Consider the following 13,367-nt stretch of genomic DNA (forward strand, 5'->3'; position numbering starts at 1 on the left):
TCTCCGTACACTCTCACCCTCTCCTCCCCTCTCCCTATGTCCACTCTTTTTCTAACCTTGATTAATTTCTGCTTAAACTTCTGAGAAATGTTCAGCTTTAGAAAAAAGCAGTTACTCTGACTAGCTCTCTTTAGTAATCCTACTGCTCTGTTTCCCAGAAAATAAAATTGTTTCTTCTAACTCTCCCACATAGCTAACACTGCCAGAACCCACTAAATTATTTTTCTCATCCAGTTTTCTTCCTATGTAGATTACAAACTCCCTAAGGAAGAGACGTTGCTTTGGAGCAGTTCTGCATTTCTAACACCTATCAGTATTTAACACATACTAATGCTAAATAAAATTTAAACAAAACAGAACTTCTACCAACAGCATGCCCTGGTTTTCTAGACTGAGAATTTCTGTGCCCCAGACAGGGTCAGATTAGCTTTGTTGAGTTCCCAGATATATTTGTTCTTGGTAGTTTGAGAGGCTGTAGCGTGGTATGATAGTTTCGTCAGTATAACTGAATGTGTTTCAGTTGTAAAATGTACAAGTTGTAAAATAACCATATGTTAGGTGCTATACATTAGCTATTGCCCTTGCTTCTAGGGCTGAAACATCTAGGACAGGACAGAAACCTGAAATGAGCTATTGGTTTTATGATGGCAAATCCATGATATGTAAACTGATTTCCCTATGGAGTTCAAGTTGTAAATACAAATTAACTTTGTATTCTTTCAAGGGATTAGTATTGCACAAAAAACTGCACTGGTGAGTCTAAATGTCTAATTCAGATTGCTACTTATTTCTCTACTGTGCAATTCAGTTGCCATAAATTAAATCCAGTTTCATTTATTCCTCCTTAATGCTGTCCATTGAAGTCACGAAGTATTATTTTAGGGCTTCCCTGGTGGCTCAGTGGTAAAGAATCCCTCTGCAAATGAAGGAGACACGGATTCAACCTCTGGTCCAGGAAGATCCTATAGGCCAAGGAGCAACTAAGGAGCAACTAAGCCCGTGTGCCACAACTATCCAGCCTGTGCTCTAGAGCCCAGGAACCACAACTACTGAGCCACATCTACAGAAGCCTGCACATCGAGAGTAGCCCCTGCTCGCCGCAACTAGAGAAAAGCTTGTGCAGCAACGAAGACCCAGTACAGCCGAAAAAAAAATAAAAATTTTTTTAAAGTAAGAGTTTTAGGTTTAATCTTTTTTGTTTCAACAGAGGTATAATGGGCATAAAACATTGTATTAATCCAGTTTGTAATAAGGTAGGGAAACAGATACTGGAAACCTTATTTAAGAGCTGTAAAGACAGAGAAGTAAGCAGTTTTCCCCAGTGTGCAGTGTGGGTTTACAGTAGTGCAAAGAGAAAGTCCCTTGAGTTCTTGACTTCCATATTTAGGCCAGATTTTTCTGTCCGGACCAGAAACTGATGTGCTCAGATGAAATTTATGTCATTTAGGGCCTTTAATGCCTTTTGAGGCAAATAATCTAGATACAATTATTCTTTCTTAAGGAATGTGTTAACCTCGGTAAAACTGGATATTTTGCTGTTGTGTAGATCTAGATTTGGGAAGCTGCTTTTGTATAACTCCAGTCAGCTGTGACTAAGAATACTGAATATTAAGTCCCTTATCTTCCTGAAGTTACCATTCATGATGTTAGGAAAGTTACATTATTAAATAAATGCTTCAACTTATTCAAGGACACTTCCAAAATATATCAGGTTTCCTTCCTACAAATGGACTGCAGAAACAAGCTATGATGTGATTTTTGCAACGGAAGTGTCTTTACATGAAGGCATGTAAATAACTTTCAAAAACCTGATGAGTGTGGGGAAAGGGTATTAGCAATGCAGTGCTCTTAAAAATAAATAAATAAATGCATCTCTACTTACTTTTCCATGTTCAGTCATGCCATAGCTTTATTTTCTACAAACCAGAAAAAGAAGAATGACCAGTTTCTTGAGTAAAAGCTGACTGTTTTAAATGTCAACTTACAATTTGGTTCCAGATTCTCATCTTAGGAGACATTTACCCACATCTGCCTAACAGTGAACACAATAATGGTTACAGTATAAACTCCATATAAACATCATCAAATTATTACTGATTAAACTTCATAGGTTCAACTACACTGATTAAAATTCATGTGTTCCAGTCCAATAAACCCAACGTATAAAATTGAATCAGATGAAAAGAAATCATTAGTTACGTTCTTTCCTTTATAATACTCTTTCCTTTAAATAGTATATTCCTTTAAAGCATTTAAAACAATGATTTACAAAAAGTCTACTCAAAACCACTTTCACTCCAGAAAGTAATATAATAATAGGCATCATTTTTTGAGCCCTTATCATACAATAGATCATGTACAATGTTTGCTCAATGTTATAAAAACATCATAGAATTTAATCTTTATAATCCAGTGTGTAGGTTTTGTACCCATTTTTTAGATATTGAAAATTTGAGACTTTGAGAGATTAAATGACCTGTCTTAGGTCATACAGGGCTTCCCATGTGGCTCAGTGGTAAAGAATGCGCTTGCCAATGCAGGAGACCCAGGTTTGATCTCTGGGTCAAGAAGATCCCCTGGAGGAGAAAACGGCAACCCACTCCAATAATCTTGCCTGGAGAATCCCATGGACAGAAGAGCCTGGTGAGACACAGTTCACAGGGTCACAGAATCAGACACAACTGAGCAACCAAGCACACACGCACACTAAGGTCATACAGATGGTAAATGGCAAAGCCAGGGTACAAACTCAGACTTCAAAGCTAATGCTTTTAAATAAGTTCTCTTTATACAAATATATAAATTCCAAAAATATTAAAAACTGAATCATAACACACTAAACTCCAGGATATCACGCAATCATACCTATTCCTCACTCCTTGGCAAAAATCATTCAGAGAGGTATAACATATCTGATGCTATTAAAGTGCTGCACTCAATATGTCAGCAAATTTGGAAAACTCAGCAATGGCCACATGACTGGAAAAGGTCAATCCTTATCCCAATTCCCAAGAAGGGCAGTACTAAAGAATGTTCAAACCACTGGACAATTACACTCATTTCCTCTGCTAGGAAGGTTATGCTCAAAATCCTCGAGGTAGGCTTCAGCATTATGTGAACTGAGAACTTTCAGATTTTCAAGCTGGGTTTAGAAAAGGCACAGGAACCAGAGATCAAATTGCCAACATTCACTGAATCATACAGAAAGCAAGAGAATTCCACAAAAACATCTACCTCTGTTTCACTGACTACACTAAAGCCTTTGACTGTGTGGATCATAACAAACTGTGGAAAACTCTTAAAGAGATGGGAATACCAGACCATCTTACCTGTCTCCTGAGCAACCTGTATGCGGGTCAAGAAGCAACAGTTAGAACCCTGTACGGAACAATTAACTGGTTCAGGATTGAGAAAGGAGTACAACAAGGCCGTTTACTGTCATCCTATAACTTATATGCAGAGCACATCATGCAAAATGCTGGGCTGGATGAAGCACAAACAAGCTGGAATCAAGACTGCCGGGAGAAATATCAACCTCAGATATGCAGATGATACCACTCTCAATGGCAGAAAGCAAAAAGGAACTAGAGTCTCTTGATGAGGAAATATCAACCTCAGATATGCAGATGATACCACTCTAATGGCAGAAAGCAAAAAGGAACTAGAGTCTCTTGACGAGGGTGAAGGAGGAGAGTGAAAAAATCAGCTTAAAACTGAACATTCAAAAAACTAAGATCATGGCATTTGGTCCCATCACTTTACGGTAAATAGAAGGGGAAGAGGTAGAAGCAGCAACAGATTTCCTCTTCTTAGGCTATAAAATCACTGTGGATAGTGACCTGCAGCCATGAAATTAGAAGATGATTGCTTCTTGGCAGGAAAGCTATGACAAACCCAGACAGTGTGTTAAAAAGCAAAGGCATCACTTTGCAGACAAAGGTCCATATAGTCAAGGCTATGATCTTTCCAGTAGTCATGTACGGATGTGAAAGCCAGACAATAAAGAAGGCAGAGCGACAAAGAGTTGATGCTTTCGAACTGTGGTGCTAGAGAAGACTCTTGAGAGTCCCTTGGAAAACAAGGAGATCAAACCAGTCAATCTTAAAGGAAATCAATCCTGAACACTCTTTGGAAGGACTAATGCTAAAGCTGAAGCTTCAATACTTTGGCCACCTGATGCACACAGCAGAGTCATTGGAAAAGACCCTGAAAATGGGAAAGATTGAAGGCTAAAGGAGAAGAGGGCAACAGAGGATGAGATGGTTGGATGGTCTACCGATTCACCAGACATGAACTTGGACAAACTCTGGGAAATGGAGTCGGACAAGACTTGGCAACTGAACAACCACCATATCTGTAAACAGATATACACGTATAGGTTCAGAGGGGCTTCCCTGGTGACTCAGTGGTAAAGAATCCACCTGCCAATGCAGGAGGCACATGTTTGATCCCTGATCTGAGAAGACCCCACATGCTGCAGAGCAACCAAGCTCCAGTGACATAACTATTAAGCCTGTGCTCTAGAGTCTCAGTTCAGTTCAGTCGCTCAGTCGCGTCCGACTCTTTGCGACCCCATGAATCGCAGCACGCCAGGCCTCCCTGTCCATCACCAACTCCAGGAGTTCACCCAAACTCATGTGCATCGAGTCGATGATGCCATCCAGCCATCTCATCCTCTGTCATCCCCTCCTCCTCCTAGAGTCTAGGAGCCACAACTACTGAGCCCACGTGCTGAGACTGCTGAAGCCCATGCTCTAAAGTCCATGCTCCATGGCAAGAGAAGCCACTGCAATGAGAAGCCCACACTGCAACTGAAGAGTAGCCCCTGCTGGCCTCAACTAGAGAAAAGCCCATGTAGCAACAAAGACTCAGCAAAGCCAAAAATGAAATAAATTGTACATAAAATAAAGAATATTTATATATAGTAGTATTTAATAAATAAATATAGGGGCAGGTCACAAAGGCTGTTTTGTGTTTACTGTAATAGAAACAAATGTTAAGAACACTGGCAATAAACTGAATATCTAATCTCCAACTCACAGCAACCTGGGGGACTTATTTAGAGAGAATCATATGATCTCCATGCTGGAAGGAACCTTAGAATTTAGACAATGGAGATACAGAGACAATCTACCCTCAGGCACACAGACACACATGTATATGTGTATATAAAATACTTATGCATGTGTTTCCTAGTTAAGAAATTATTCCTTTCTATAAAACCCTAAAGATATCTTAATGTTTTCATTCTCTCCTTACTCAAATTAATTTCAAAATTAGAACGTTAAAATATATAGATGATATGGCTCAAAAAATAAGAGGACAAAAAAAGGATAACATATTCCAACAGAGAAGTGTAGCTAACTAACATTTATACTTAACATTACATTGTTAATTTTCAAGGAACTGTAAATCTCTTCTCTTTTTCTTCACCCCACCCATCTGAACAAAGCAAAAAAAGACAAAAAAATAAAACAAATCTGGTTCTTTGTTGGTAACTGCAATTCAGAATAAAAGCAGTTGGCAATGATCTTCCCTAGAGGGAAGCATAAGATAAGAGGTATTCTACATTTAAAAGCCTGCCCTAATCTAGAAATTTTACTGCTTTCTTTCTGCCTGTCCTTCCTGTCACATAAATTCTTTCATTTTGCATACAGTAAAACAAACTCAAAGCCACTCAGAATAGCCATGCTGCTGCTAAGTCACTTCAGTCATGTCAGACTCTATGTGACCCCATAGACAGCAGCCCACCAGGATCCGCTGTCCCTGGGATTCTCCAGGCAAGAATACTGGAGGTGGGTTGCCATTTCCTTCTCCAAGAATAGCCATAGACTTCCCTGGTGGATCAGATGGTAAAGCATCCACCTACAATGCAAACCTGGGTTCAATCCCTGGGTCAGGAAGATCCTCTGGAGAAGGAAATGGGAACCCACTCCAGTACTCTTGCCTGGAAAATCCCACGGATGGAAGGGCCTCGTAGGCTACAGTCTGTGGGGTCGCAAAGAGTCGGACGTGACAGCGACTTCACCTTACCTTACCTTACGGCATATTCTTACTATTGCAAATTACAAGTAAGAAACTGAGAATGCGTTTCCATTTTTTACTTTTAAATGCTTGTGAAATTATATCTGCCTGCATACTTCGGTTGATCAGAAAGTTTCATTCATCAGCAAATATCATAACAGGTGGTATATCTGATAATATAAAACTGGGCAGGCATTTGATATATTGCCTATCTTCACCTCCTTGTTATTAGATATGACTTGTGTCTTAGCACCAAAGTAATGCATAAGATCAATATACTATTTATTTTCACAGTGTTCTATTTCCCTTTTTTAGTTTTTACTAGAAACTCCTGGGATCAAGGACAAAAATGACAGAAAACACAGCCAATATCTGTTTCATAACTGACTAAATCCTTGTCTACCGTGTTTTACAAATAGGTGACTTTTACTTCATAGAAACTTAAAAGACAGCAAAATGGATTAAATTAATTATATTTCCACCTGATTACAACTGTCAAATATGAGGCTTAATAAAGACAACAAAATGCCATAAAATCAAATTAGAGGAAATAGAATTAGGGAATAAAGAGATTACTTACCTATAGCTTTAAATCACATGCCTACTAAATAGTTATTTGATATGTGCTGAAAATAACTAGCCAGCAGTGCCACTCTTTTAACAGAAAGTCTTCAAGAGCTAATGCAAATCTGTTTTGGATTTATTGCATTTAAATACATATATTTTTTAACGTTATATAATTAAGCAACATGAATCAAGCACAAATACTACTGCGTAGTTCAATACTACCACCTACTGTTAGTGGCTATTATTAAGTTAAAATCTTTTTATCAAATGGGTCCCAGTGCATTAAGATATAAAACCACCAGTTGGGAAAAAAAACAAACCACAGTTGGATGTCTTCATTTTTCTGAGGCGATTTTTGGGTGGGGGTCTGATCTAAGAATTTATGAATTCTGGGATATTAACTAGGAAAACAGTGTAAAGGCAACTCTGCACAAGCAGCTAAATTTGGTCAGTTTAAGGGCATTCTTTCTTCTTCCTCCCTCCCTTGGATTTTCCTAGTATAACGGAATATTTTATTTTGGACATCTAAAAATACCCTTGCAAAACCACAGTACTAGTTAGATTACTGAAATTTTTAATTTAGTTTCCAATCTGTCACCAGTTGAGAAACAGTAATCTAAGGGCTAGGAATTAAAAAAAAGCACCCATTAATCTGAAAAAAAAAAAAAAAAAAATGATACCAAAATTTGAAAAGATACAACTCTGAAGATGAAAATAGAAAGATTTTTAAAATTAAGATTAAAAAACAACACCAACAGCTAAAAACTGACAAACGGCCTAGAACATGAAGACATGACTTTAAAAGTATGGATACTTCTAACAGAAATACTGCTTGAATGAATGAAAATCTTCAATGTAGAAACAGATTACATCTTATAATGTAGGACTTAAATATCAACTATACATTTTGTAAAGTTTCTGCCAAGTTAAAAAATTTAATGACTTAATGGATTAAGCATAATTTCCAGTACCTAGCAATGGCAACCCACTCCAGTACTCTTGCCTGGAAAATCCCATGGACGGAGGAGCCTGGTGGGCTGCAGTCCATGGGGTCGCTAGGAGTCGGACATGACTGAACAACTTCACTTTCACTTTTCACTTTCATGCATTGGAGAAGGAAATGGCAACCCACTCCAGTGTTCTTGCCTGGAGAATCCCAGGGATAGGGGAGCCTGGTGGGCTGCCATCTATGCGGTCACACAGTGTCAGACACAACTGAAGCGACTTAGCAGCAGCAGCCAGTACCTAGCTGTTTATCTTATGTATACTGTAGCAAGATACAAACATATGTTTATTTTTAAGTAACGAGTGAACACAATATAAGTACATGACACAATGTACTGTGCTTTCAAAAGCACCTATGACTGCAAAATAAAGAAACATCAGTAACACTATTCGAAAAAGAACAGACTGTCTGAATGAGCCTGAAAAGAACACTCCTAATTTCGATTTTCTATAGTAATGTTTGGTAATAGGTAATTGCTTTCAAACTAATCTCTAAAGTGTTAAAAACAAAATTCCTTATTTTTACTAGTTCTCCTCCCATTCATTGCAAGGCCTTTCAAATAGAGTGAAACAAGTGACTCTCACCCACTGGAAAATATATATAACATTTTCCACATGTACCAATTTGGGAAATACGGTTATTTACTATGCAGAATGTTCTTTAGATTAGAAGATAAAACCTTAAGGGAAAAAAGGGTCATTACTGCAGTCTTAACTAAACTGTGTGACTGAGCCTACAAACTTTAACAAATACTGGAGTGGCTATTTCAGAAGAAATGACCAAGGTCAGCTTTTAATAAAAAATTAGATTCACAGGATCTGGAATAAAAGGAACCTCAGTAATTGATTTCAGCTTCTTTTTCTTACAGAGGAGGTAACTGACCAAACCAGAGAAGTGAAAAGAGATGACCAATGCTATAGTCAATTGGTTGACAAAAATCAAGATTAACTAAGTCAAGTTCTGGTAACTCCCAATGCAGTATGTTCTTTCTGCCACAAAACAGTTTATGATTTTTCTTATTTTGGACAAAATGAAGTAAAATGAAGCAGGTAAAGAAATATTACAACCTAATCAAGCAAACTTCAGTACTATAGATTTATCAGAGCAGCAGCGATGTGTAATGAAAAAAAATAAAATAATGCCCAGTGTTTCAAAATACCCAAACTGGAACTTATCACTTCCTAACTATGTGACTCTTAACTTCTCTAGGCATTGATTAAATTGAAAAATAGTATGAGAATGTCAGTGAACGTTACTACTATACTTTCCTTAGGTTATACTTTTTAATAAATCCAAATAAGATAGTATTTTCCTCCAATACTACTACATTCTTATAATGGAGCTAAGTAAGAGTACGATAAAGTGGAGAGGCTTAACTGAAAAAAATCTAAACTTGGATTCAAGGGCTAGCCAGACATGTGTCTGTCATTAATGTCACTATGTTAAGATAGTACTAGTTACAGTACTTAAAATGAAGGACAGCTATATTATCTCAATAGCAAAAGCAAAATAAAATATGCTGGATAAAGAACTTTAGAAAAGCTCTTTTTCACATTTTATGAGCTTGTATGCTATGTAATGCTAAAAACAGACCAGAATGATAGAGTGGAGTAAAAAAAAAAATGCAGATTGGAATCTTGGCTTCCCAATGTACTAGCTGTGCAACTTGAATACTTGTCAGGCCCTAGCTTTCCTCAAAATAGAATTGTGAAAATTAGAAGTAACAGAGGTAAAAACATCTAGCTCAGTGCACCTGACATACAGGATACACTGAACAATCATTTTTAAATTTGAAAGGAAATTATCAAAAGTTGCCACAAAACAAAGTGTACTACAACAAGTAACATACAAGTATTTGAATGAGTTTCAAATAAAAGACTAAAACAATTTAGTATATATTATTTTAACTTATAAGGGTTATTACTGTGTTGATCTAATGCCAAAGTGACACAACAAAGACAATTTTCACATCTGCATATTTTTTCTAAACTCTTTTATCCAACAGTCATCTACTTGGCTATTTCACAGGATGCTATATAGATGCCTAATAGGTACCCTTCTCCCCTGATTTAACTTAAAAAAATATTTTGTTTTGCTTTTTACTGTTCTGAGTGTGAGATTTAAAGTGTGTGGCCAGCACTTACAACACCCAAAAGCATAATACACAAAAAGATTCCTTATAAAAAGACTTCAAATAATTAAACAAAAAAGTTTTAGTTATCCCCCCCAAAAAAGTGGCCAAGCAAAATAATCTTTCATGTTTTGTATTAACCATACCTAAGTTGAAATTAGTTGTTATATATTTGCTACAGACATTACCTACACTCAGAAAAATCCTCAAAGCTACCTACTTACAATTATAAATTATCAGTCTTTTAAAAACCTTCTGAGATTTTGAGAAATTTAAAAAATGTGATGTAAATTTTTAGACATTGAAAGCCTGTTTATCTTATCTACATCTTTTATCCACTGAAAGTAAATATTTTAAATGTTTTCAATGAATTAGCAATAAGTGTATTATTTTATGAAAGACCAAATAGTTTATTGTTTTATTACTTGTGAATTAGGTCATTAAGGGGTACATGATTTTAAAAAATACTCAGATAATGAAACTCATTTGCAGTCCCTTCTCATTTGTATTCCAGCATGAACACTTACATGGGGTCATGAAAAGTCAGATACAGACTTGGAGAATGAACAACAAAAAAATTAACACTTCACATCACAGTAAGAGTAGCTTTTTGTTTACAAACATATTTTAATCACAAACACTGTAGAAGGAGTGGTGTTCCCTCCCTCATTCTTATTGTTCTTCTCAGACATTTTCAGAAAACTTTGGTTCCCAGTTAATACCAATCAACACAAACAGATATGCTTAATAAAGCAATACATTTTATTAGTTTAGAACCACCAGTACAGATAAACTACAAATTAAAATATAAGTATAAAAACAGGATATAGTGGTACAATTTTAAAGCACAAACTACAAAAGAACTCTTTCCAACAATTACTCACACAACCTAAAAGTGAATAGCAAAATGATAAAGAGCTGACTGCAATGGCAAAAGGCTATCTCCACTCAATTCTTCGGTATTTGGGTTTCCCTTTGAAGATTTCTGTTAACTGTTAAATGTCTATTTGGTAATTCTAACGACAGTCTGGACTTTCATAGTAGTACTGAATATGAAACCATCATAAATTAAGCTTTCTGGGTCTCTCTACATCAGGGCAACATAAAGTTCTATTAAAGTAAACACAAACATAAACTATTTGATTTTCTCCACTCCTGGAGCTGTAGTAACGTTGTAGCTCTGAATTTAAACTCTCCCCAAACACTTCCTGTCTTGACCTTTGTGGGTAAATTAAAGTATTTTCTCCATAAGCATAAAAAGAGATCAAGGAAAAGATTAAACTGAAGACCCTTAGGTAGCGATTTCATCCTCTACGCTTAGTTGGCAAGTTTCCTGAAACTTTTGTCTGTATTACAATTTCATCCTTCGAATGAAAATGAAGAAAAACATCAAGTGAGATGTACACTGAATGTGAGTAATTCCAGGTCAGCCTGATTCTCTGTCCAAAAAGGCCAAGTAACATTTACTCTTCTTGCTGTTGTTTCTTTCTTGTCCACTCAACAAACCTCCCCGTATATTACTATACTATAGTAATTCACCTGTAGTTACAATACTTCACTTCCCAAAGGAATCATTTCCCAACACTGCCTACTCCCTAGAGACACTTTCAGATGTTTTATTTCTTCATCCATTCCGTAATTCCATTACTATAAATCTCTCCTTGTCAGAGGAAAAGTTCTCAGAGACAAAGGGACTTGAAAGGATTTTCTTAAGTCTCTCAGACCTTCGTCCCAACCTCAAAGCCTGTACACATCTAAGAGTTCCCAGAAACAATGAGCTACAGAAGTACGGACCACACGGGAAAGAAGAGGAAGTACCAGAACAATACCCAGACCACAGAGCACCGAAAACCCGTGGACGTTTCTATCATCTCAGTCTACCACCCCTACTCCCCTAGTTTAACCAGCCTCTCAAACTCAGAGAAAAAGTCCTAGGCCCATAATTTCCCCCTCGCTTCAAGAATAAAGTGGCAGAAAGAAAGGAAACGAGGTCCCTCCGCTCGATCGCAGCTGTGATGCTTTTTCTGCCGGGTGAAGGGAGGCAAGCCAAGGGTTGTGTGAAGAATGGAAAGCTGAATGGTATTGGGGGGAGGGGGAATTAGGGCGCCAGAGCTAATCCCCCGTCGGGGCCCTCGAGTGGAAGACGCAGGAGGCGACCAGCCGGGAGGACAAGGGAAGCCGGGCTGCACTGAGCTTTTGGGTGGCGAGAAACGGGAGAGAAGTGTGGCAGCCCCAGAGGCCAGTGGGTGACGGCGCCAGGCGAGAGGAGATTCGGTGCGGAGCGAATTTTCCGGGGCATGAGAGCGCAAATAGTCTTCCTCACGGGACCCTAGCACCCGTCCCCCGCCACCCCCGCCCCAAGCGCACACCTCAAACCTGCTCTTGGTCACTCCGTTCACGTCCCTCCTCATGGGGCCGGCGGGTGCGGCCGGGGCCGGGCGCTGCGGCGTGCAAGACTGGGGGCCCCGGGCAGGCCCCGGAGTTCCGGTACCGAGACGAGGCAGAGGACCAGCGGGATGGGGCCGTCGGCGGGGAGGAGAGACCTCTCGACTCCAGCAGGGCCTCCTCCTCCTCCTGCCGCTGTAGTGGCGACGACTGCTCGTCGCTAGCTCTTCTCTCTTCTCAGCCTCAACTTCAACCCAAAACAAAAACACTCCCCACCTGCCAGCAACGCCGCTCCTCATTGGGCAGAGCCGCCCGGGCCTCGGAACAGCGTGGGGAGGGGGAGGAGGAGGAGCGCGCCGCGGCGCAGGGCCACCCCTCCCCCATCCCCGGGCAGAGCCCGCGGCCGTCAGCCCAAGAGCTACGGGAGCGCGGCGGCGGTGGCGGCGGCGCGAGCCCGCTCTCGCCTCCAAGGCAGACAAGCCCACCGCGAGAAGGAGAGGCAGGGAAGTGCCTATGTGTCTGTGTGTATTTGTCTATGGGAGGGGCTGTGGGGCGGGTGCGAGTGCGCGCGTGCTCGCCGACCGGTGAGAGAGAAGAAAGCAGGACAACTGCACACAGCACCCGAGCCCCCACCTCTCCCCTCCGCGACAGACAGCACGCACCAACCCACCAAGCACTTGAGCTGTCTGTCTTGTCCTCCCAGCCCCTTAAGTCTTGTCGCTTCCCAGTAGCCCGTGTTGGTACACATGTCCTTCCCAGCCACCCAGCTCCCTTCCCCTATCACTCACTGTCGCCTTGAACCCAAAGTGTAGCAGGCGGTCCCTGCTCGGAGCCATTTTCCTCCTTTCTGGTAGTTTCTAGATTGGGGCAGTGCTGCTGCTGCTTTCGCCGCCGCCGCTGTTGCCGCCGCTGCTGCCGCCTCCCCCGCCTCCGTGGATTGCATTACCGGGTGTTGCAGTGAGGCTTGGGGGGCCGCTGTGGGGCGTGGATCTCCCTGTGCATGGATTCGGGGGCACAGTTGCGTTGCCGTCTGCTCTGGGGACGAGCAGCGAGGCCGCACCTTGTGCCTTGTGGTCAGGGGATGCAGTGCAGAAGCTGGACGACCATTTCTTTAGCTGGGGGATGGGCGCGCTTTGGTGGAGGTGGGGGCGGGTGAGACAGAAAGGCCTTGGCTTCCCCCGCCCCTCCGCCGCCCGACCGCCGCTGGCACCCAATGGGCTCTAGCGCTTACCCGCCCTCCAATCAGCGCTCTGG

General features: G+C 40.5%; 1 protein-coding gene across 3 annotated transcripts in view; it reads right to left on the reverse strand.

Annotated features, from left to right (window-relative positions):
* FBXL20 (F-box and leucine rich repeat protein 20) overlaps positions 1-13,248 on the reverse strand; it is a 98,447-nt gene extending 85,199 nt beyond the window's left edge. For 2 of the 3 annotated variants that reach the window (XM_060395581.1, XM_004012838.5), the window contains exon 1: positions 12,098-12,413. In XM_060395581.1, coding sequence (XP_060251564.1) covers positions 12,098-12,412 — 315 coding nt within the window. In that variant the 5' untranslated portion in view covers position 12,413. Of the gene's footprint in view, positions 1-12,097; positions 12,414-12,901 lie in introns of those variants that run through there. The other variant, XM_012186029.3, reaches the window with a different exon arrangement.
* Between the last annotated feature and the right edge of the window lie 119 nt (positions 13,249-13,367).

The sequence above is a fragment of the Ovis aries genome, chromosome 11 (genome assembly GCF_016772045.2).
Source record: "Ovis aries strain OAR_USU_Benz2616 breed Rambouillet chromosome 11, ARS-UI_Ramb_v3.0, whole genome shotgun sequence".
Lineage (NCBI taxonomy): Eukaryota > Metazoa > Chordata > Mammalia > Artiodactyla > Bovidae > Ovis > Ovis aries.